The sequence below is a fragment of the Danio rerio genome, chromosome 21 (genome assembly GCF_049306965.1).
Source record: "Danio rerio strain Tuebingen ecotype United States chromosome 21, GRCz12tu, whole genome shotgun sequence".
Taxonomy (NCBI): Eukaryota; Metazoa; Chordata; class Actinopteri; order Cypriniformes; family Danionidae; genus Danio; species Danio rerio.
This window is the reverse complement of record NC_133196.1, coordinates 29659805-29685208: the sequence shown is the minus strand read 5'-3', so window position 1 is coordinate 29685208 and position 25404 is coordinate 29659805. Positions and strand designations below refer to the sequence as shown.

Sequence of the window (25404 nt, the reverse complement as noted above, 5' to 3'; positions counted from 1 at the left end):
GCTCTGCACAGTTTTGCTTCAGCCCTAATCAAACACAGCTGATCCAACTAATCAAGGTGTTCAAGACTACTAGAGACTGTAAAGCAGGTGTGAGTTGGAGGTGGTTGGGGCTGAACAGTTCAGAGCTGCGGCCCTCCAGGAACTCCAGGAGTTTGAGACCAATGTTCATGGTGTCTTGTAAAACCATTTCTGTATATTTGTGCAATTACCGGAGCCACATACATCATGTAGATATCAGAGAACAATTTAAACATAATGTATCATAGCATCCTAAGCATACCTCCCAACATTTGTCTCGGAAATTCTGCAAGACCCGGGAGAGATGTGTTTGTCTGAATAACACAGTTTAGTGTGTGTTAGTAACAGTACTATGGACCAGGTTTTGGGCAGCTGCTGAGATTGTATACTATACCAAAGTTAGCGACCTAGGGATGTTACAGACCACTAAAAAGCTAAGGGCCGAGGCGGGATGAAATTACGAGAGTTTTCTGGGAGAAATAACAAAATGGGAGGGTCGCGGGAGATTGGTCTGAAATACGGGAGACTCCTGGAAAAAAACGGTGTTGGCAGGTATGATTTTAAGGCTATTTTAAATGAAATGAATTCTTTTGTATATTTTGCTGTTAATTTACTTCTTTAGATCATTAAAATTTGCTTTTTTTCTTCAGTAGAACAATAGAAGATTTTTTTTAAAATGCATGTTAAAGGTAACCATAACTATACCTGTAAAAAAAGCATATTATGGAATTCAAAATGATTACCTCTGTAATTAATCTGTATTGTCAAGAAACACAGATATTGATTTTGTCTTTTATTAAAGGAGTGGTCCACTACGATATCATATTTTAAACTTTAGTTGATGTGTTATGTAGCTGGGTGAACATAAACAACATTTCTGTATGTAAAAAGCTTAAAATTTAATGCAAAGGGAGACTTTGGTTTTTACAGAGTTAGCTTAGCAAAGCCTACAATGAACAAATTTTGGGGACTACAAAAAATACTTCCGGCCCTTGTGAGATCACAAAGGTTCTTTTACCGCGCACACACTGCGCAGCTAAGGGTCGTGGCCAGAGGCGCTGTAACGTTATAGCAGAGATAGAGCTAAAATGCGTCCAAACGCTGCTATTTCCACAGAGCTTCTCTGTTTCTGTATTTGGGCTTCCAAAAGAAACGACACAATGACAGAAGTGCTTACAGTTTAATATTAATTATGTTCCAGAGAATTATAAAATACATAGCAAGCATGATTTGACAAAACAGCTCCAGAATCTCTCCCAGTTCAGTGCTGGATTCGATTAAAATCTCCTCAAAGCAGAAGCTGTGAACTACAACCTGTAAGTGTTTTTTTATTTGGTAAAATTGATCATGACATGTACAGTGTCTAGCGTTAACGATATGCTGTAGCAACGATGCAAAAGATATGTGGATGATTCAAATTACTTACATCTGCATATTCCGGATATATGTGAAAGACGTTGTGTAACGCGTTGAGTTAAAAGTATACAGGATAGCTCACTTAACTCATGTAGCAGCAGAAAAATAAATCAAGGCTCACACGTCGCATCCCACATCTTGTGCTTTATTCTTCTGCCACGATATAATACAGAAAACTTAATCCGAGCATCAGAGAAAAAGAAAAAGTCCCGCGCACATGCGCTTGTTACAGAAAGTTCATACATTCACACACACACATAGACACACAAAGACGATGTCTCGTAAAGGAGTCGCACCCTATTTTCACTCGTTACAGACACATGTCAGATTTTATTTTAGAGAGTGGGCAGGAAGTTGACTGACTGTTTACACAGCAGAAAAGCATGTACTTGTAAGGGCGTGACTTGGAGCCAATCCGCGAATCGTAGCACATTAAGACGATGACCAATCAGAGTCACTAGAGGGCGGGCCTTTCAGAGGAACTAGGAAATATATCAGTCGTTGTCATGTCTGCTGAGTAGCTGTGTATAATCAAAGTGAGATTGATGAAAAAATAACATGATTACCTTCAAGTGAAACCTGAGGACACATTTCTTTGCACCTTATAAACACAACCAAGCCTTAAAATTACATTCTGGACCACCCCTTTACTTTGACTTATATAACTGTTGACTTGCTTTTATGAGTCCCACAAATTCATCTAGAAATGTTATTTTGTTGTTCTGACAAAGAATTTTGCCATCACAAAAATGTATTACAATCGATTACAAAAATATATTTTACATTTACTGATTTTTCTGTTTTGTTTTTTATTAAATTAATGCAGCCTTGGAGAGCATGGGAGACCTTTTAGTTTTTAGATTAGAAAAATCAATCATTTATTTTCCTTCGGATTAGTCCCTTTATTTATCAGGGGTTGCTATAGCAGAATGAACCACCAACTTATCCAGCATTTGTTTTACACAGCAGATGCCCTTCCAGCTGCAACCCAGTACTAGGAAACACCCATACACTCTCATTCACACACAGACACTACGGCTAATTTAGTTTATTCAATTCACCTATAGCGCATGTCTTTGGACTGAGGGGCAAACCGGAGCACAAAGAAAGAACATGCAAACTCCGCTCACAAATGCCAATTTTTTGCTGTGAGGCGACATTGCTAACCACTGAGCCACCCTGTCTCCTAGAAATTGATTGATATTGCAAATATTAGAAGTGTGCTACAATGACGATGGTGATGAAATCATCTGCAGGAGGTAAAAAAAAAATCTTTATTTTATTTATTTATAACTGCTTTAAAAATATCAGGAGACTATCTGTGCTATGACAGCAGAAAGCATTCCACCTGCATTAGATATGAAACATTCATGCATTCAAGAGTTAAAAAACTTTTTTATTTGAGAGTAATGAAAACCAACGCTCTTGCACAGCATCTGCATACACCTTTGAGAAGGAGGACACAAATAATCAGAATACTCCTTATGACTACAGCTCCATCATGCATTACGGAAGGTATAAATTCACCCATATTACTTGTGAAATCATGCTGCAGTTCAGATATATAAAGTACATCGTTTTGAGAATTTATTCTCTCAACCCTTCTTTTGCAGGGCAGCCTTCACTATACAACATGAAATGATAACTCAGTTTCCTAACCCTTCAGTGCAGATTGAACAGAGAAAAGAATTGTCTGACGTTGACATTCAGAAGATCAAAAAACTCTGTGAGTGTAGTGAGTGCATTACACACATGCAGCCTTTCATTTTGGACTGTAATTAAAGAAGTGATGGATTAAAAATCATCTTTATATCCCACAGCTGTTTAAAGTGAACACTTCACTGATTATGAAGTCTAAACTCCTGTGAAATACAGACTGTGACAAATAATACAGTATTGTGTAACACACCTTCTGCTTCCTCCTTTGTGTGTAACTTGACCACATAAATGTAATGGACTGACTGCAGAGCTCAGTTGCAATAAATCTAGTTAAGGGTGACTTTTGATGAAGGTTTGTGTTAGTTCATTGCAGTGGTGAACTTCTCAAGTTACGGAAAGAGTTGCACATGTACCACATTTATTGTAGTTTGTCTGTTAGAGACCCATATATTTGATAGTAAAACCTGTTTCTGCCTCAGAGTAAAAAAATAAAACGCTGGAAGTCGCAATAATGGGAAATAATCTTGCAGTTGTGAGATGTAACGTAAGAGTTAAACAATTGTATATTATTTATTTGCTCAATTATGTATATTCAAGTCTCAATTATGGGAAAATAAAGTCACAATTATAAGCCGCAGACATTTGAAATGGCTATTGTTTGACAAAAAAGTAGCAATTATATAAAAAAAACAACATAAACTTGAAATTACAAGAAATAACTGCAGTTCTGAAGTCACCGTTATTAATAATTGTGACAAATAGTCACTTTGTGGGATAGAGTGGAGAAATTAAGTATTGAACACATCAACATTTTTCTCAGAAAACATCATTTAAAGGTGCTGGTGGCTTAAAATTTTCACCAGCTGTTGGTAACAACCAAATAAATCCCTATATGCAAAGAAAACAAGGTTGCAAGATAAGTTAATATGAAATGACACAGGGATAAAGTATTGAACACATGAAGAAGGGGAGGTGTAGAACAGCAGTGAAAGCTAAGACAGCAGCTGAAATCTCTCAGTAGTTATTTAGCAACCCTCTGCCCTTCGTCATTGTAAATTATTATTGGCTTGAAGCCAGGGTGACAATAAAAGCAGGGTGGACATTTCAGCGAGACAATGTCAAGGAAACTAAAAAATAAAAAATAAATAAAGCTGTGAATAGGCCAGCCAATCACCTGACTTGAATCCAGTATAAAATACAAAAATACAAAATAAAGATTAAATTTGATAGACGAGACCCACAGAACCATCAGGGTTTTTACTATCTGTTGAATTCTGTGAAAAACTCACACCTGACTAATTCATGTGACTTCATTCTCAATATGAGAGGCTTCTTTAAGCTGCTGTCACCAAAAAAAAAAGCCTTTAATATAAAGTAGTAAATGTGTTTCAGTACTTTCTCCTGGTGTCATTTCATTGTCATTACACATTTTTCAGATTTCTTTAGGTTTTATTTTTATGTTTGTATAATTAAAGGGCACATAGTTTACCCATTTTTCACAATTTAATATTAGTATTATGGTTCTTCTGAGTGTGCCAGTTTAGGCTCAGTTCAACACACAGTTGAGATTTTTAAAATTATATTGTGTTCAAAAGTGTCATGTTGGGGGCGTTTACACAGTTTGCTGTTTTAGGGGCGTGTTGCTTCACATGAAAATTAGTTTCGGCTTCCTGCCCAACTTAAAAAATTGCAGAGCCAAGAGCTCACCTGCTCTGTGTTTTCAACAGACAGGCAGACTGTGAGAAGGAGCAAGAGTCACAGGATCAGCATTCAGCTGTACATGTACGACTCGGACACAGACCAAGCAGAGAGTACACAATAATTTGTGTCTTTGTATAGTTGTACAGACAACTGTGTGATAGTTTCAAGTGCCGAGCTTGACTGAGGCACCGGATGCGCTGCGACACGGCACACCAGACACTCTCTGTGGCGCAGAAGATACATGAAGTGTCCCGAATCGTCGCACCACACATTTTAGAACTCTAAACATGAAGCGTCATGCGTGTCATATGCACGTCTCTCCACTGGAAAACCAGAAGCGCCGCTCTGCGTGGCGCGACGCAGCACCATGCATTTTAGAACTCTAAAAACATAGGTTTCTATCAGGGTAAACACAACGGCGCTTGAAGTCGGCGGCTGTCTGCAGCGCCCAGCCACCAACTTGAAGCGCCATTGTGTGTACACTGATAGAAACCTATGTTTTTAGAGTTCTAAAATGCATGGTGATGCATCGCGCCACATAGAGCGGCGCTTTTGGTTTTCCAGTGGAGAGACGTGCAGCTGCATCTAGTTAAGATCACAGAGAGCTTCTGTGACCTCGGTAAATGCAAATGGCTGAAGTTTAAGGTAGACGCAATGAAAAGTACACATTTGCAAACCTACCTAAAGATACAACCAATAATTCCAATTACAGCAACCATGTGGTGAATGTTGATCTTGTGTTGAGCTAAATGAGCCTGGCATCTAAAAATAGAGCAAGGATGTTCCTTTAGTGATATTGCTTTGACTCTCGCTGAAAATGGCGGACGTGAATCAACAAACTGATGATATGGTGACGTCAATCAATGGGCCTGTCAATTAATATTGGTTGGCAGGGGGACCGCACTCCTACGCCAAGTTGCGGTCGCTCTGAAAACCGCTCCACCGTTTTTATGTTGTTAAATTAAAAAAAAAAAAAAAAAAAGGACTGTGTGTGTTTATATCACCCCAATATGACGGTCTATACACTATACTTACACACCTGTAAACAAACAGCTGTCCAAACAGCTTGAAAAGTAGATTTTTTACCATGGGTGCCATGGTCACATTTATAAGATTGAAAATAAGAATAATGAGAAATCGTCACACTGTGAGGTATAAAGTCCCAATTGTTTTGAAATAAATTTGTTAGCAGTTGTGGGATTCGTTCACAACTATGAGATATGATAGTTATGAGATAAAGGGAAACCATGAGAAGTAAAGTTGTAGCTAAAAGAGAAGTTGTAGCAGTGATATTAAAAGTCACAATCATGAGAACGAGTCACTTTGTTGGAAATAAAGTGCTACATGATGTGTATAAACTTGCAAACCTTAAAAACAGTCACTTTTTTTACTTGAAGCAAAAACAGGTAGTCATAGCAAAGTGTTATTTTCCAGTAGTAGAAAAGTGACAGTTTGATGAACTCAAGCAGTAAGTATCAGTTGAGTTGGATTAGTAACGTTAGTAACAAGGTGTCATTCCTTTATAATTATTACGACGTAAGGAAAGAAGCGAAAGGCACACCGAAAAAACATTCATTGACAGTCAGTGCATCTGTAAACAAGTCAGCGTCCACAAGATGGCGCTAATCGTCTGATCACGATGGCCTTCATGTACACAGAGAAATCCCTAATAGACTAGATTATCCAATAAAAGTTCTCTCTCATGCTGAGGGGTCCAAGAGTTGACATGACCTGATTCTTTTTCCCCCCTTTTGCATTTTAGGCACATGTTTTTTTGTTTTTTTGTTTGTCCCAGTAAAATACTGTCACAGTGGAGCACAGCATATCTTAAAGCTAGCAGTTGCTTAAAGTTTATTCCAAAGAGGCTTTTTTTAAGGAACTACAATACTCCTCAACATTTTAACACTCACACTTTTGGTGTAGAAGGATCTTTCTGTTGAATGTCTCCATTTGGCGCTCTATTCTCTGGTTCAATTGGACTGGTTTGGGGGTACTTGGTTTTTGGTTGATCTCTTCTCAATTGTCTCCGTTGACGTCTCCTTTTGGGCCTGTCTGGGTTTGAGTCTGGTAAATCCAGCAGGGGGTCTAGGTGGACCTTCCTGCTCCCTGCATCTGAGGATTCATCAATGTATGCAAGATTTTCCCCAAAGTAATCCAAAGGCTGAGAGAGAATAGGATCTTTGAGGATGGGATCTTTGGGCTTGGGATCTTTGGGGATGGGATCTTTGGGGATGGCGTGAAGTTTTTCCTCTTTCTCTAATTCTTTAGCAGCAACGCTTCCTCCACCCTCCGGGACCCGTTCAGTTTGAGTTGCCTCTGACTCTGACTCTGAGCTGCCTTCAGACTCATCTGATGAGTAGGAGCCGGATTCAGATTCATTCTCCTCTCTACCATCTTTTCCGACTTCACCCTGACTGCCGGTGTGTTTGTGCCGCCTGTGACGGCGCTTTCTCTTGCTGCGCTTGAAGGGATCTTCAAGTTTTCCAGCAATGTTGAAATCCACAGACATATTCTGGATGTTCTGAGTCCAGTCCGAGGCATGGGCTCGCAACCCCTCCATCTTAGAGCAGAAAGTAGGGCAGGAGAAATGGAAAGGCTTGAGAGTTATGGAGAGATTTGTATGCCACCAGGAACAGAATGATTGAAATTTGACACAGATTTTTTGGTTAATAGGAGTTGTGGAGAGATGAATTACGGATATGAGTGGGAAATGGAAGGAAGGTTATCATGGAGATAGAAGGGACGGGAAGTGAGAGAGAAATTAATAATCCTAATTGATTTGCAGTGCTGAGTTTGACCAGGGAGTTTGACCAGACACTGCCCTTATTCATAAACTCCACAAGGCATTTGGTTATAAAAAATTAATCTGACATCAAATATTAATCACATGCCTACCTCAGCTTTGGTTTTTTTCGTAACTACCAAGATCCAGTTCCCAATCATGGAGAGAATGGTAACAAAGTAGGCCAAACCGAACAAAACCCAGAACCACACCAGAGGCTTGTACCAATATTCTCGACCATCGTCACCCTTGACGTCATCCCCTGATGGATGCACAAAATGCATAAAAAGTGAGTTATTTATTTATTATAAGTATTAAAGTGATGATTTATTCATTATTTAATTTCATTCATCCATTCATTTTCATCTTTTCCAAGGCCGGGTCATGGGGACAGCAGTCTTAGAAGAGAACCCCAAACTTCCCTCTCCCCCGACACTTCCTTAAGCTCCTTTGGGGGTATCCCGAGGTGTTCTCAGGCCAGCCGAGAGACATAGTCCCTCCAGCGTGTCCTTGGTCTTCCCTTAGGTCTCCTCCGGGTGGGACATGCCTGGAACACCTCCCTAGGTAGGCTTCCAGGAGGCATTCGAAACAGATGCTCGAGCCACATCAGCTGACTTCTCTCGATGTGGAGTAGCAGTTGGTCTACTCCAAGCTCCTTCCGGGTGACAGAGCTCTTCACTCTATCTTTAAGTGTGCATTTTGCCACCCTGCAAAAGAAACTCACTTCTATCCGAGATCTTGTCTTTTCGGTCCAAAGCTATGACCATAAGTGAGAATAGGAATGTAGATTGGAGATGGTTGGAGGAAAGTCTTTTACCTAGGTGGAGCAGTTCAAGTATCTTGGGGTTTTGTTCACGAGTCAGGGAATGATGGAATGTGAGACTGACAGGCACATTTATGGTACATGCAAATATTAATCCTAATGTGGTTCCACATTTCTTTGAATTTAGTTTCTCTGTGGAACCCAAAAGAAGATATGCTTGTCTATATTATGAAAATAAATTACACTCTGAACTTTCAAGCTCCATAATGCACAATAATGTAGCATTAAATTAAGCCAATTGAAGCTTATATTCAAATTTTACAATTAATGTCAGGGTTAATTACAAAGAAAAAATGGTCATGTGACAAACAAGGCTTAACATATGGAATTGGAAGACAAAAATGTTTGATAACTGTGCAACACAATTATGAGAAGTAAAGCCACAGTTACAAGTAGCAATTGTAAAATGTCCCATCTGTAAGATTTAAAGTTGCAATCATGATAGATACAAGACGAAGTAGCATTTGTGGGATTTAGTCATAATTTTGAGATGCATAGAAATTACATTAAACACAGTATGAGTTATTATGAATTATTAGATTTTAAATAAAAATTTGCAGAAATAAAATAATAATGAGTGGGTATGTGAAATTTCAGCTTAAACACTATCACATTGCTAAATATGAAGTGTAAGATAAAGTTTCAGATAAAAGTATGAGATAAAGGCTTAATTATGAGAAATAAAGCAGCAGTTGTCAAATATGTGTGAAATTTAAATCTCAGCTGTAAGATTTGTAAAGTTTCAATTATGAATAATTAACTTGCCGTTATACGAGACAATATTGCAATTGTGAAATTCAGTTGAGGTTTGTGTTGTCTGGTCATATTTGATCATTGTTCGTCATACAAAATCATTGTTTGGCTTCAGATTAATTGTCCACTTAAATGAATCAAGTTGCATTGATTAATTTAACACCATCATGTTGTCCATTTTGGTGCTAAAATATATTGGGTCCCACTGACTTCAATAATGTGGTCAAAAATGACCTTTAAAATATCTTTCTCTGAGAGGGGTCTGGATGCAGATCTGGTGCAGTGCAATCTGAGCTGCATCCAATGCTTTTTAATGCGCTCACCTAACCCCACCCTAACCCTACCCGTCACAGTCATGTCACTCACTCCATCGAGTGCATTGTGTCTAACATAGCATAGCTGGGTGATGCAATCTTAGCTTGCATCATATAGGCTGCATCCAGATACTATTGCTTTCTCTGCATAAAAGCATTATACAGGCTTGGAACAACCTATATTTCAGTTAAGAAGGAAGTAAAATGTTTAGCATTGTAAAAGCGTCTGCTAAATGACTAAATGTAATGTAATGTAAATGTAAGTCACTTTGTAGTTTCGGTTCTGGCATTTGAAAACCAAATCAAGTGGCATGTTAATGCAGGCAATTGTGGATTCAGACCATTGATTTAACCCATTATATTTCCACCACAAGATGACAGCAGTGGTTTGTTTATTAATGTTTACAATTACAAGAATGTTCAAGGTTAAATTGGGTCTTTGCTACGCGTGGGGTTAACCTCCAGCTAACTTATACAAGTCAAAAGTCAAGGTAGAGGTTTTCATCTCAGTTTTAGTCATTTTGATGCATTAAACTTGTAATGCATACATAAAATATGGAAGTGAAAAATTTCAGGATACCTGCAACATAGTCTCCAAAGCCCACAGTAGTGAGGGTGATGACCACAAAGTAGGCAGATTCCAGCAGAGTCCAATTTTCAATCTTCTGGAAGACTAAAATTGGCAAAAAGATGAAGAGGACGCAGCCCAGCAGGATGGACAGCACTGAGGTGATGACACGCACGATGACTGGCTTCACCTTAAATTTCTGAAATTAGAAAAAGACAAGACATTTAACACAATTTTAGACAAGATTTAAGACAATTGGCCTGTTTAGACCTGGCATTTAACATGTAGATAAGACAGACACATTCCTGTTTATACTTGATGTCTCTATACTTGATTTGTTTGAGGGGGACGGTCATTGAGCGATTGAGTTTATGAACTTTTCAGATTTTTCAATCCAATATTATAGAACAAATTTGCACAAATGACATATGAACCTCAAAAGACAAATTAAAATGATATAAAAGCTATGAACACTGGAACTTTGTGGTAGAATCACGACTGGTAAGAAAAAAAAAAACACGATTTACACACAGAGACACACACACAGAGACACACACACACACACACACACACACACACACACACACACACACACACACACACACACACACACACACACACACACACACACATATTTATTCACACTCCCCTCTTTATTAGGTACACCCTACTAGTACCAGGTTGGACCCCCTTTTGCTTTCAGAACTGCCCTTAATCCTTTGTTGCATAGATTCAACAAGGTACTAGAAATATTTCTCAGACATTTTGGTCCAAATTGACGTGACAGCATCACAAAGTTGTAGCAGATTTGTTGGCTGCACATCCATGATGGAAATTTCCTGTTCCACCACATCCCAAAGGTGCACTATTGGATTTAGATCTGGTGATTGTGGAGGTAATTTAAGTACAGTAGCCATTAGAATATGGGTGGTCATAAAGGGATGAACATGGTCAGCAACAATACTCAGGTAGGCTGACACCAAATTTTGACCCTAGCATTTGAATGTTGTAGCAGTACTCAAGACTCATCAGACCAGGCAGCATTTTTTCAGTATTCTATTGTCCAATTTTGGTGAGCCTTTTTGCGAATTGTAGCCTCAGTTTCTTGTTCTTAGCTGATAGGAGTGGCACCCGGTGTGGTCTTCTGCTACTGTAGCCCATCAAGGTTGGACGTGTTGTGCATTCAGCGATGCTCTTCTGCATACCTCGGTTGTAACGAGTGGTTATTTGAGTTACTGTTGCCTTTCTATCAGCTGGAACTAGTCTGACTATTCTCCTCTGACTTCTAGCATCAACAAGGCATTTGCACCCACAGAACTGCCCCTCATGGGATATTTTCTCTTTTTCGGACCATTCTTTTTAAACCCTAGAGTTGGTTGTGCTTGAAAATCCAAGACTTTCTTCCTCATTCTGATGCTCAGTTTAAACTGAAGCTCGTCTTGACCATGTCTGCATGCCTAAATGCATTGAGTTGCTGCCATGTGATTGGCTGATTAGAAGACAGGTGTACCTTATAAGGTGGCTGGTGAGTGTGTATATATATATATATATATATATATATATATATATATATATATATATATATATATATATATATATATATATATAGCTTTTCAAATAAAACTTTCTCAAAATCTAACTCAAATTTAAATTCCCACTCCTCAGTGGTTTGAAAATAAAAAAGTTTATTTCACATTTCTGATATGCATCAACTCGTAATTGCGAAAAAAAAGTCTAATTTACTAGAAACATTGACTTTTCTACTCACAATTCTGACTTCTGCCTAAAAAAGTCAGAATTGTAAAATATAAACAATTACAGGGGGAAAATGATTAGGCTTTTATTACGCACTTCCAAGAAAAAATTATTTGTGTTTCACAATTATGATATTATAACACACCAATATGAATTTATGTAGTACAGTTCTGAGAAAAAAATCTGAATAGTTTTGTTATGAAATTCTAAGGTAAAAAATCCCATACTTCAACAACGGGACAAAATGAGTGTTTAAGCTTTGAGAGCAGTCTGATCTATAGCATTTTCAATTGAAGTGGTCAAAAGTGGACAAGCTCAAAATATTTACATCTCTATTAATCGTCTTCCAAGTTCCGTAACTGTCACATTAATTAAATTTATATAAATCTTATTCCAAACGTCAAGCTGAATTCTAATTCCTTCCAATTTATTGAGCCTTTGATATCTTTTTCTTTCCACAGCTCCTAGGTCATACAGTGAACCCTTTCTCTGTAAATGTTAACGATTGTCACATGAGTGTGTGCATGTGTGTGTCATCACCATCATTATTTACCCATAAAAGCGCTTCAATTTTAGCAATGGCATTCCTCAGCGACGTCCCCAGATGGTCTCCTGCGGCAGCCAACAGAAATCCAAACAAGGGAATGCCCACCAGTGTATAGCAGATACAGAAGAACTGACCCCACCATGTCTTTGGAGAGATGTTTCCATAACCTGGACCACAGACAAACACTTGCTGTGATCTGATGGCAGATATTTTTAGACATCACACAGTGCCAATGATCTCCAGAATGCAGAGGCTCTGGCTTTAGCATGCAGGTATGTTCAGCCAGTGATGTGACAATCCTGTACCGATGGTGGTGACAATGGTTCCACAGAAGAAGAAAGCGCTGGCCAGGTCCCAGCTGGTGCTGAAATTGGTTTCATTTTTGGTGGGGTCAACTCCAACACCCATTACCTCTGCTAGTGTCTATTTAGAAACAGTAAGTAGAGTGTGGAGAAAAGATTAGATATTAGATTCTGCATGATGCTCTGTTGTTGTGAATGAGCATGATACACGATAAAAGTCAAAGCAGTGAAATAATACAGGCTATTGAAATATGGTAAACAGGCTTCCTAGTCAGAACAACCCCTCAAGTAGTATTTATGACCTGGAAGCTCCGAGATAAACCTGATATCTAGTTTCGATCTAGTTTCGTAATTGGGTGGACCATAAACCCAGGGAGGGGGACTGGATTCTTTTTTTTTTTTTTATCACAGCAGCTATATTTTCTTGCCTTGTTATTAAAGGGGTCCTGTTACAGTTTTTTTACAAGATGCAATATATCTCACAGGTGTCTTGTGAAAGTTTCTGTGAAGTTACCTCACAAATCATATATTATACCATGCAGTAAATGCTCCTTTTTGAGTGTAAGCAAAAACACAGTTTTTTAAGTGCAAATGAACTGCCGTTCCCAACCCCTTTCTAAAAGTGGCCATGCCTTTACAGCTTGTCCTAGTGAAACAATTTTTAAAGGGGTGATTCACAGTGCATTTTTAAGGCTTGATTGTGTTTTTAAGATGCTAAGCAATGTGTGCTCATGCTTCACTTGTAGAAAATCACATTATTTTTATTATATTATTACGTTATTTGATTATATACATCTACTCAGCTAACATGAAAATGGCTGTCATATTTCCTAGTTCCTAGTTGAAAGGCCCACCCTCAAGAGGCTCTTATTAGTCTGCTAACATAATGTGCTGGGATTCGCGGATTGGGTCCACGCCACACCCATACAAGCACATGCTTTTGCGCTGTGTAATCAGTCCAGGAGGAGATTGACCAGAAGGGCTAGACCATTTTTTAAGTGTGGGCCGGTCAGTTTTTATTTTATTTTATTTTTTTAATACATATAGTATTTACATGCAATCAGCTTTTATCTCTTGCAAAATGTGAATGATGTGAAGACGATGATGTTGATAATAGTAATAAAAGTAAATGTTAAGCATTTGGCCCAATCGGCAATGGCCGGCTGGTTTCGAGATGGGCTGAACCAATCAGAGGTTACGCGGACGTAATCAATATCTGGCAAGAATGTCAAACAAAAAGTTAGTGCAACACAAGCTAATTGTCAGAGATGGACCGTAAAGAAAGGAAGGCAGTGCCGAAAAGCTTAGAGAAAGCAAAAAAATGGCTCTAAAATCAGACACTGCCTAATGCAAAAAATTAACTGAAATATTCTCGAAAAGAGGAACCCTCAATAGATCAATTTTAACAAATAAAAAAGGGTACAGGTTGTGGCTCACGATCTACAGCTTCGTTGATTGGAGGAGTTTTTAGCTGAATGCAGCACTAAACTGGGAGAGACTCTTGAAGTTCTCCTTTGTCAAATGCTAGCTATACATTTTTTTTTTATAATTCTCTGGAACATATTTAAAATGAAATTGTAAGCACTTCTCTCTTTGTGTCGTGTCCTTTAGAAGCCCAAATACAGAAACAGAAGAAGCTCTGTGGAAGTAGTAGCGTTTGGACGGCATTTTAGCTTACTCTGCTATAACATTAAAGCGCCTCTGGCCACACCCCTTTGCTGCATAGGGTAGATCCGCGTGGTGAATGCACGTAACCAAAAGCCCTTGTGATCTCAGTAAATCGGATGTATTTTTTTTTAGTCCCCAAATTCTTTAGCTGGAGGGTTTGCTAAGCTAAATCTGTAAAAGCTAATGTCTCTCTTTGCATTAAACTTTGAGAGTTGTACATTCAGAGTTGTTGTTTATGTTTACACAACTACATTACACATCAACTAAAGTTTAAAATATTATATCGTAGTGGACCACCCCTTTAAAGGCTTATTCATCTGATTATTTAATCTGATGTTTTTATAAGAGCATACAGTTCAAGTCAAAATTATGAGCCCTCCTGTGAATTTTCTTTTTCAAATATTTCCAAAATGATGTTTAACAGAGCAAGGAATTTTTTCACAGTATTTGCTATAATGTTTTGGAGAAGGTCTTGTTTGTTTAATTTCGACTAGAATAAAATCAGTTTTAATTTTAACAAACAAACATTTCAGGTCTATATTATTAGCCCTGTTAAGCAGTATTTTCTTTTTTCTTTTTGATTGTCTACAGACCACTGTTATACAGCGACTTGCCTAATTATCTTTGTTAAGCCTTTAAACTGCACTTTAAGCTAAATACTAGTATCTTTAAAAATATCTAGTAAAATATTATGTACCATCATCATGGCAAAGATAAAAGAAATCAGTTACTAGAAATGATTTATTAAACAGTTACACAGAAACCATTTTCCCCCCCCTCAGGCAATCCATTTCATGAACACTTGATGATAGTAGTGAAACAAACATCACTACTTTTATACACATATTCACTTATTTAACAAGATACTTTACATGTCAATTTGCACATAGCAGCTGCACATACAGTAGAACGTTGTATATAGTAATATACCTGTACATACCTTGTCAGTTTGTATATTTGCAGTCACTATTTCTGTTTTTGAAACATATTTGTTATCTGTTTTTTGTCCTGTCTCTGTCATTCTGTTGCATCGTAGAAGCCTTGTCATGAAAACAAATTCCTCGTATGTGTGAACATACCTGGCAATAAAGCTCTTTCTGATTCTGAAATTATTATGTTTAGAAATGTGTTGAAAAAAAATCTTCTTTTCAGTGTTGGGAATACAGGAGGGCTAATAATTTTAACTTCAACTGTAGCAAAGCTCAGTGCACAGAAAGTTAATAATAATGTTTGTCACGTCTGTTAATATAAATGGACATTTTATGCATATCAGTATTTTTGTTCTTTGGGGCAGCACCACTATTTTGACAACACACTAATATTAAAATGACTAAACCAGGCCACACCTCAATGACTATGAATTATTTACATTCTCAATATTAGGATGTGTACTTTCCCAATAGAAAAATCAGTAAAGCAATTGAGAAAACGTGTTTGAAGTAGTTCAGAAACAGGACCAGTTATAGAGTATAAATCTCTTTGCAGTAATTGTGCGCTTTATAACACGGCAGAATCTTTCATGCTCATACAAAACAATAATGGAAGTTGGAAGTAACCATAAAATGGTTAAAAAAACGACTTTATCATCTTTGTAATTTTTATGTCAACAACCATTGATTAGAATATTTTGTACAACACTGGATCTAAAATTTATGAATTTTTAGGAAGCAGCCTATCTAGAGCAGTGTTTCTGAACCATGTTCCTGAGGGGCCACCAAATTTGCATATTTCCCATGTCTCCTTAACCAAACACACCTGATTCAGATCACCAGTTCATTAGCAGAGACTGAAAGACCTGTAATGGATGTGATATAGTAACATCCAAAACATGCAGTGTTGTTTGTCCTCCAGGAACGTTGTTGAGAAACACAGATAAAGCAAATAAAACATAAAGACGGATGATGATGCTGTATGATAACAAAACAATTCAACACCACCACCACAAAAAAAACAAAAAAAAAACATACAAAGCAGAACATTTCTCATGGAAGTTAGGCATGATTAAAGGTAATAATCACACTTTTTTGTTGAATGAGATTCCTGAAGACCTTTTTGACTCAGACCTCAAACCTCTGTTTACAACTCCTACATTTCAGGCTACACTGTAAAACAAAAAGTTGTTTTACAGGGTTTTTCCGGCAGCTGGGGTAAATTAAATTACAGACATTTACCGTAAAATAACAGACGTTAAATTACAGACATTTACCATAAAATAATAAAATAACAGACGTTAAATTACAGACATTTACCATAAAATAACAAACGTTAAATTACAGACATTTACCATAAAATAATAAAATAACAGACGTTAAATTACAGACATTTACCATAAAATAACAAACGTTAAATTACAGACATTTACCGTAAAATAACAGACGTTAAATTACAGACATTTACCATAAAATAACAAACGTTAAATTACAGACATTTACCGTAAAATAACAGACGTTAAATTACAGACATTTACCATAAAATAACGACGTTAAATTACAGACATTTACCATAAAATAATAAAATAACAGACGTTAAATTACAGACATTTATCATAAAATAACAGTTGTTAAATTACAGAAATTTAAAGTAATATAATGGCTGTTAAATGTAGACTAGCTGCCGGGGAAAAAAACGTAAAATCATTTTTTTTACAGTGTATGAAATGAATATTAATAAAATGGTCTACCTCTCAAATTCCTAATATTTCCATGTGGATTTCTCAATTTTCAGTCATTCTTTGGAAAAATTACCTTATGACCTCAACCACAAACAGGTCAAATTCAGACGACTTCAGGAACCTCTCCAATTCTTTCTACACAAACAAAGATTGTTTTCTTGCTTTCTTTAATTTGATTTTGTTTTTGTTAAACAAATACATTTGTACATTTTCTTTTATGGCAGCATTTGTAGTTTGTTTGTTTGTTTGTTTGTCTGTCTGATTGTCTTTGTTGTTTGTTCTATTTAAAAATCCTTTACAAAAAAGGTAATAATTACCCCAAATGGAAAACATGGGAAAAATACATTACCCACAATCCTATACAAAACGTTCACCAACCGAGTTGCAGCAAGCAAAATGGGCCAATCACAACGTTCCCATAAAGCAGTGCAAATTACATAACGGATTTGACATATTTGAGAGGGGTCTGGATGTAGACCTGGTGCAGTGCAATCTGAGCTGCATCCAATGCTTTTTAATGGGCTCAACTAACCCCACCCTAACCCTACCCCTCATTGTGACGTCACTGGCTCATTGTAAATGGATTGTGTCTGACATTGCATTGCTGAGTGTTGCAATCTCAGCTTGCATCATAAAGGCTGCATCCAGATACTATTAACATATTTTGCAATAAACATGAAACAAATTGATTTTATAGATGCAACAGAGAATTTCAAATAGATTTTTTGTTTTTGTATTTCTCCATTGTTGTTAATTCACAGTGCTTCATGGGATTGAAGCTATTCCCCTCATCAAAGAGATAAAGACAGCCTGGTACTTTTCATTATTTTGTCCAACTTTTATATTATTATTTGTTTCAAATTTAAGTTTACAATGTTGTGATTCTCCTTCTAGCTTGTTGGATATTTTTTGACCCTAGTGCTTTAACAAAAACTGTAATATTAATTACAAAATTGGTATTTGTTGTGAAGTTTACCAGTGATTTATGAGTGGAAGCACAATTTATTTTGAATGTAAAAAGTTCAGTATTTTTAAACAAAATAACTGCACAGATTTAATGAGTATAAAAATATGTGTTAGTATACTCACATCGATGAACTTGTTTAGATTCTCTAGGTCCACACAGGTATAGTTACTAAGGAACTCTTGTTTGGTGGTCTGCAGAAGGTCAAAGTGTTTCTCTTCATGACCGGCCTCCAGATAATTGAACATCAGAGCCCCCATAACCAAATACAGGAGCACCCCAGTGAGGATAAATACAAGAGTTGCCCCGTGCATGGTTAAACATCTGCTGGAGTCCTCTACTGCTGTTTATCCTCCTGTGGACGAGATTGCAAAACCAGCCAAATCCATTAAAAAGAGATGCAAGCTTAAGCGAGAACACAAAACAACTTTACAGGGAATTTTGGTGAAACACATTCAAGCTGTAATATCAGTGTTGGTCTATGACATTTAAAAAAAATACATCCTAGGAAAATATTTAAACAACCACAAACCTGTGTTTTTTTTTTTCAGCTTATCCAGCTTAGTCCGTGGCAGTCCTTAGAAATTTAGTCTCCACATAGAAATCCACATGGAAAACTGGCGTCTTCGTGATCTAATTGTGGAGACACTGTTTTGATGAAGAAATACCAATAAATATCAGCATCATATTGAGGTCAGTAAGATAGCCAATATCTTATCAATATCTTACATCAGGGATGATGTACTACAGGTTAAAGTTGGGGGTAAGTTGTCATGATTTATTCATTCATTCATTTTTCTTCCGCTTAGTCCCTTATTTTATCAGGGGTTGCCACAGCGGAATGAACCGCCGTTGTCATGATTTATATGATAAATATAACATTTTGTTTCTTACTAGTTTTTTGTTTCTAAATTTTTTTATTCAGTTTTATATTACTAGCATTTTTATGATCCAAGTTATTTATTTTGAAAGATATTAGGTTAATAATTAGACAAGTTGAGTTAATAAGGTAAGTCACTGGACAACGGTTCTGTAGCCAACTGAAACAAATATTTTTAAGGGGCTAATAATGTTGACCTTACTCTAGCTGTTTTCAAACCTTTATTATTATAATTCATTCATTTTCTTTTTGGCTCAGTCCATTTATTAATCAGGGTTCGCCACAGCGGAATGAACCGCCAACTTATTCAGCAGATGTTTTACTCAGCCGATGCCCTTTCCAGCTGCAACCCATCACTGGGAAACACCCATATACTCTCATTTACACACATACACTATGGGCAATTTAGCCCATCCAATTCACCTATAGCGCATGTCTGGACTTTAATGGAAACCGGAGCACTTAGAGGAAAACCATGCAAACACATGGAAATGCCAACTGATAGAGCCAGGACCAGCACCCTTCTTGCTGTGAGGCGACAGTGCTAACCCCAGAGCCCCATGTCGCCCATTAATATATGTTTTGTTTCTTACTATTTTTTGTTTCTATTTTTAATCCAGTTATACATTAGTATCATTTTATGATTCAAGTTAATTATTTCGCAAGATACTGGGTTTATTAGGCAAGTTGAGTTAATAAGGCAAGTCACTGGACAACAGTGGTTGAAATTCTAAAGGTGCTAATAATATTGACCTTACTGTAGCTGTTTTTAAACCTTTATTATTATTATTTTATTTTATTTTATTATTTTTTTTTATTCATTATTATTTATTTTTTTATTCCGGCCAAGCTAAAAGAAATAAGACTTTATCCAGAAGAAAAGTATAATAGGAAAATCTTACTACTCTCTTAAATATTTCTTGGGAAATATTCCAAAAACTATTTACATTTCACAGAAACAAATTTTTTTTTTGTCTTTATCTGAATATTCTGAAGCACACTAAAGAGTTTGATACGAATTGGAAAGCAAGAGAAGCTGGTTAATCCAGATATGTTTTCTAAAATATTGCATTTATACAAAGTCAATACTGCAGCTGGAGTTGGTCATCGGTTTAACAGTGAACAGGGTATCTGTATCTTCATAAACATTGTATGAAGAGAATACTAAAAACAATTAAGAGAATAGACCTACTAAATTTCTTCCTAAAAAGGGATTTCTGCCAACACATATGTTGATATTTTGGTTGTTCTGGCTTTAAACCTTCTTTAAAATGAATATTAATTAGCCCAATTTCACAGTTTTGAAATGCCAAAAGAATAAAATAAACGTTATTCTCACATTTCAACAAGCAGTTTCTAGTCATGACAATAAACAATTCTTTGCCATATCCTAAATTTTGAAAGAAAAATAAAAACTTTTTTTGTACTTTTTTGAACGTTAGCCTTTTGTAATATTAACACTGCTACATCAAATTCAGTGTCAGATCAGGGTGTGTGTTTTTTTAACATTTATTAAAACCAGCTTGACCAGCCTGGCCAGCCTGGTAGCCCTGCCAAAACCAGCTATGTCCAGCTTAAACCAGGCTGGTCAAGCTGGTTTTAGCTGGATTTAGCTTGTCATTTTCCAGCCTGACCAGCTAAGACCAGGCTGAAAATGGCTGAAAATCAGCTTGGAAATGGTCAAAACCCCTCTAAAACCAGCCTGGTCAACTAGCTAAAACCAGCTAACCAGCCTAGGCTGGTTTAAGCTGGATTTTACTGCAGGGAGGCAGTTAAGTCATAAAACAAAGCTGTGGTGACCAGTGTAAACCTGCCCTGAATGCTTGTCTAACTTCTAACAAATGTATTTTTGGCTTCTGCTGGACAGTTTTAATGACAGGACTCATACAGAGGACCAGCTGGCTCGCGTCATGTCACGAAGACTTTACCTTCACAACAAAACTCATCTGTCTTCTAGTGTAAAACAACAACACCAGACCATTAACCAGCTGTTAGACAAACAAAACCCACATGAAGCAGAGGTGAGTTTAGGACAGAACTACCCTGAAAATGATTCTTGTCAATACAGAAGATGAGCTCAACTATATGCCGAATCAAATTACAGAAAGCGAGAGGAAGAAGCACTTTAGAGTCTGTGGATGAATGGTGTGAAGGCGTCATGAATACGAGCTGAGCAGTTTTTAATTATTATAAATATATTAGTTGAACAGGTTTTATTGCTCATGGAGAACTATGTGAAAAATTTGACTTAATTTTAGCAAAAATTGCAGTAATATTGCTGTTTTTATCTTTTAATAAACTAAACGAGAAATGTTAAATATTTATTTAGTTTTTAAGTTGTATATAGCATATTATACAATATAATTTTAATTTCAAAGACAGTTCTCCCAAAAATAGCATAACAAATAGCATAACAATCTTATTCAGCTATATATATATATATATATATATATATATATATATATATATATATATATATATATATATATATATATATATATATATATATATAAGCTGTGTTTATTTCTTTCTATGTTTATTTACATATATTATTTACATATATTTAATTTTTTTTTTATTCATTTAGAAACCACTGCTAAAAAAGCATCCATGGTATAACAGTTATAGCCTCTATAAAATATATCTGCATGACAACTAGCTTCAGTCTTTCGTATTTATACCACGTTATGTAACCAACTTATTTTCCAGTTCTTATATTTTTATTTTATAGTAAGAAGAGATATTCGTAACGCTATACACTTTGTGTGTGTTTACGAGTGTACGGTCAACTCTTCAAGTGCGTGTGTGAGATCCGAGAAGCTGTAAATGCCAGCAGGCCGAGACGTCTGAGGCAGTTATTGGGTTCAGGGTTTGATTGGAGGGATCTGCTGACTGCATACTTGCAAACTCACTATAAAAAAGTGCTTTGGCAAACACGCAAATATACAGACATTCAAGCAATTAGAACTACAATAATCAAGGCAAGACACTGCACCAAACGGTAAAAATAATAACTTATTAGTAGGGCCACACCGAATCTGTGGACATTTTTTGCAATTTCAGCTGAGACTTTTGTAAAGAATCAGTGGATTTATGTAAAATGATTTTAGGAGTATCATAACTAAAAACTTAATATATGAAATAAAAAAATAATGCATTTTTAACTTTAATGTTTACAATGAAAATCCAATTAGATCCACGTAAACAAAGCAAGTCTCTCATAAAATATATCAACTAAAAGAGTGAAAATATAGCTTTACAAACCGTATTGTAAATTAATCATATGAACATTTTCATATTACTATTAATATATCACAATAACATTAGTGAACTTAATAATAATAAAAAAAACGGAATAAATTTACATTTACACAAGTAAGTACATAGACTCAATGATGGGCTAAAAATCTGAGGAAATTGTGGATTCATGCACGCACAGATTCCATGTGGGCCTACGGGTATTTTTTTATACAATTGATATTGTCTACTTGGAAAACTGTAAAGTTTTTTTTTTATTTAAATAAAGTTTTATTATTATTTTATTCCAGTTTGCTTTACTATATTTTTTATCTATTTCCATTGTAATTTTATATTAATTTAACTTTTTTGTTCATTTATTTTCGCAACAAAGATCATTATGGAAAAATACAACTTTGATAGTACAAAATTTTTTTAAAAACACACACACACACACACACACACACACACACACACACACACACACACACACACACACACACACACACACACACACACACACACACACACACACACACACACACACACACACACACACACACACACACACACACAATAACTTATATTTATCACTGTACTTCCCTATTTGATTGATAGGGTTAGGGATAGCAAATACATTCTTGTATTGCAAGTTTCCTAATGTGATGTGTATAAATAAGATTGCAAATTATGCAAATAAAAACACTAATTAGGCACATTTCTTGAATAAAAATTGGTTAGTTTCATCTTAAGGCAGCTTTGTTACAGCACAACTATTAATTAACTTTTAATAAATACTGAAGAATATTAATGAATTACATGTGATTGGGGTTAGCATGTGGATTGGCTTTGAAATAAGCAATATTATATCTAATCACAATAAAATTTATGTTAATAGCAATGATAAGCTCTGGACCTTTTTACTCAATATTGATCTAAGAGCCAATCACACAGCAGAAATGTGCAACAATGGGAATCTAAAAGTGTGTTGTTATTTGAGATGCACTGAATTTTTACTCTCCGAAAATTTATCCGCCGAAAATATGGGAACTCATTTTATGCACCCTCTAATTTTTGTGGCTTTAGTCATTGTTGGGATAATTTTTAAAATCTGGAAGCATTAACAAGTTATATCGAAAAACATATAGACATCATCAAACATTTTTGCCATATCAACCATCAGTCAAATTCATTTATTTTCTTTTCGGATAAGTCCCTTTATTAATCTGCGGTCACCACAGCTGAATGAACCGCCAACTTATCCAGCATACGTTTTACTTATTGGATGGCCATCCAGCTACAACCCATCACTGGGAAACAACCATACACGCTCAATCATGCACATACACTACGGCTAATTTAGCTTACCCGAATCAGTCAAAGTACTAAATATAAATATAATATATATTATAATATAATAAAATTAACATAATATAATATAAAAACGTTCAGGATACAGAAATAAAACTGCAGCTTAGTTTTTTATGTAATTGTAATTTTTATCAACAGACACAAATTGGTCAAATACAACAAAAAGAAGACCCCAACATGAACTTTTTATCTCCATTACACTGAAAAAAAGCCAGTAAGCCTCAAAACTCACAGGTGCATAAAAATGTTTTCGTCTGCAGTGTCTCGCCTTAAACAAACCAAAGCCAAACAACTCTAGTCAAATCCAGAAGATCTCCTACTTCCAGTGCATTCATATATTGCACAAACGGCATATTCACAACTTCTAATAACTAGTAGAGACATTCATCAGCTCAGTCCATATACAGTAAATGCTGTTTTACACCTCGCACAGTCAAATTCATAACTTAATCATACAATTTCCATGCATTACTAAATAAGTCCAAAACTTCCAAACAGACTTACATGCAGGACCAGCATTTGCTTACATTAGCAGTAAAAGCACAGAATAGATCAAAAAACAATTCTTACACACAAGCTCCCAATGCCATCTCCCACCTCAGTGCAGATGATCCTGCAAATCCTGCGATCCAGAGCTTCAAATTGCAGGACTCCTTTCAGAGAATGTGTGTATGTGTATGTGTATATGTATATGTGTGTGTGTGTGTGTGTGTGAGAGAGAGAGAGTAAGAGAGAGTAAGAGAGAGAGAGAGAGAGAGAGAGAGAGAGAGAGAGAGAGAGAGAGAGAGAGAGAGAGAGATGGAGAGACACTGTTGCTGAGTGCCCAAGAATGAAAAGCTACTCAATCAGAGGCAGGCTGAGAGACCGACTGAGTGAAGTGTATGAGAGAGTGTGTGTGCGGTGGAGAGGGTAGGATCAGAGCAGGGAAGGGCTACTACAGTAAAGGATGGTGAAAAAGAGAGAGAGGAAATGAAGAAAAGAGAAAGGGAAAGGGTGGGGTCGATGCAGAGATTCTCAGCTCGATCTGATAATTGGTCTTTCCTTTCGGATCAGCCGGAGAAAAAGCCCAGTTTATCCCAGGACTAATGGTTCCGTTCAGGAGGACAATTTACTTTTCAGTCGGAAATGCTGTTTAGGGGACAAACTGTGCTTATAAAGTACAAAACTTATTTGGCAACATGTTATAATAGGCTTTTATTGATTAACAGTTAATAAAATAGCTTACATAAAATGTGGTCAACAAAATAGGACAACAGCAGTAAACATTCTAATCCATTCCATTCTACTCTACTCTACTCTACTCTACTCTACTCTACTCTACTCTACAACAGCAGTAAACATATTCCATTCCATTCTACTCTACTATATTCTAGTCTTTTCCATTCTATTCTTTCAGTATTTATATAATATTAGATATTTATATATAGATTTTTCATATATATTCAGTACATATTTATCACTTCAATGTATGTATATTTAATAATTATACATTCGAATGTTAAATATGTACTAAATACATATGGATAATCAGTATATAAGTATCTAATAATTTATAAATTTGATATATTTTAGCATATAAACTATAATAAAAAATATTTCAAAATATTAAATATGATTTATTATAATTTAATATGTTGTATTTACATATTATATATGTATAGTTTGTTAATCTCAATTTTATCTTATAGTATTTATCTGAATATTAAGTATTTATTATGTATAGTTATGTTCAGACAATTTTCCCTCTGTTCTCTCCAGACATTACATATCGACAGACAAATTGCCTCTAATATTCTCTCTCATTCAGAGTAAGGGCGTGTAAATCAACATTAATTCAGAAAAGTGTCTATTTCAGTCTGCCGTCTTTTGCGTTTTCTCTGCCTCCAACACGTGCTTCCCATATGCTTGTGTCAGTATCAGCTTGATATGTGATGCACGCTAATGTGCATAACTTATTGGGAATTGCAGCTGCAAC

At 36.1% G+C, this 25404-nt stretch overlaps 1 protein-coding gene across 12 annotated transcripts; it reads right to left on the bottom strand.

Annotated features, from left to right (window-relative positions):
* Positions 1 to 1565: 1565 nt before the first annotated feature.
* kcnk4b (potassium channel, subfamily K, member 4b) lies at positions 1566 to 24087 on the bottom strand. 12 transcript variants are annotated; one of them, XM_073935934.1, is made up of 9 exons: positions 24000 to 24087; positions 18474 to 18589; positions 18067 to 18296; positions 12642 to 12759; positions 12343 to 12503; positions 10047 to 10233; positions 7690 to 7838; positions 5372 to 7390; positions 1566 to 5176 (listed from the first exon to the last, which is right to left on the bottom strand). In XM_073935934.1, the coding sequence occupies exons 3-8, from the start codon at positions 18253 to 18255 to the stop codon at positions 6701 to 6703; spliced, it is 1494 nt and encodes a 497-aa protein (XP_073792035.1). In that variant the 5' UTR covers positions 18256 to 18296; positions 18474 to 18589; positions 24000 to 24087; the 3' UTR covers positions 1566 to 5176; positions 5372 to 6700. The 12 variants fall into 12 exon arrangements, with proteins under 12 accessions (XP_073792035.1, XP_073792039.1, XP_073792040.1 ...); XM_073935938.1 differs by having other exon boundaries at positions 1566 to 5139; positions 5368 to 7354; XM_073935939.1 differs by having other exon boundaries at positions 1566 to 5110; positions 5368 to 7354.
* Between the last annotated feature and the right edge of the window lie 1317 nt (positions 24088 to 25404).

Excerpts from the sequence above, each read along its gene's own strand:
- kcnk4b (XM_073935934.1), bottom strand. The coding sequence starts at position 18,255 with ATGCACGGGGCAACTCTTGTATTTATCCTCACTGGGGTGCTCCTGTAT. Across the intron at positions 10,234-12,342 it reads AAATTGAAGCGCTTTTATGG|AAATTTAAGGTGAAGCCAGT; the intron begins GTAAATAATGAT and ends TTCTAATTTCAG. Across the intron at positions 7,839-10,046 it reads CTTTGGAGACTATGTTGCAG|GGGATGACGTCAAGGGTGAC; the intron begins GTATCCTGAAAT and ends TGCATCCATCAG.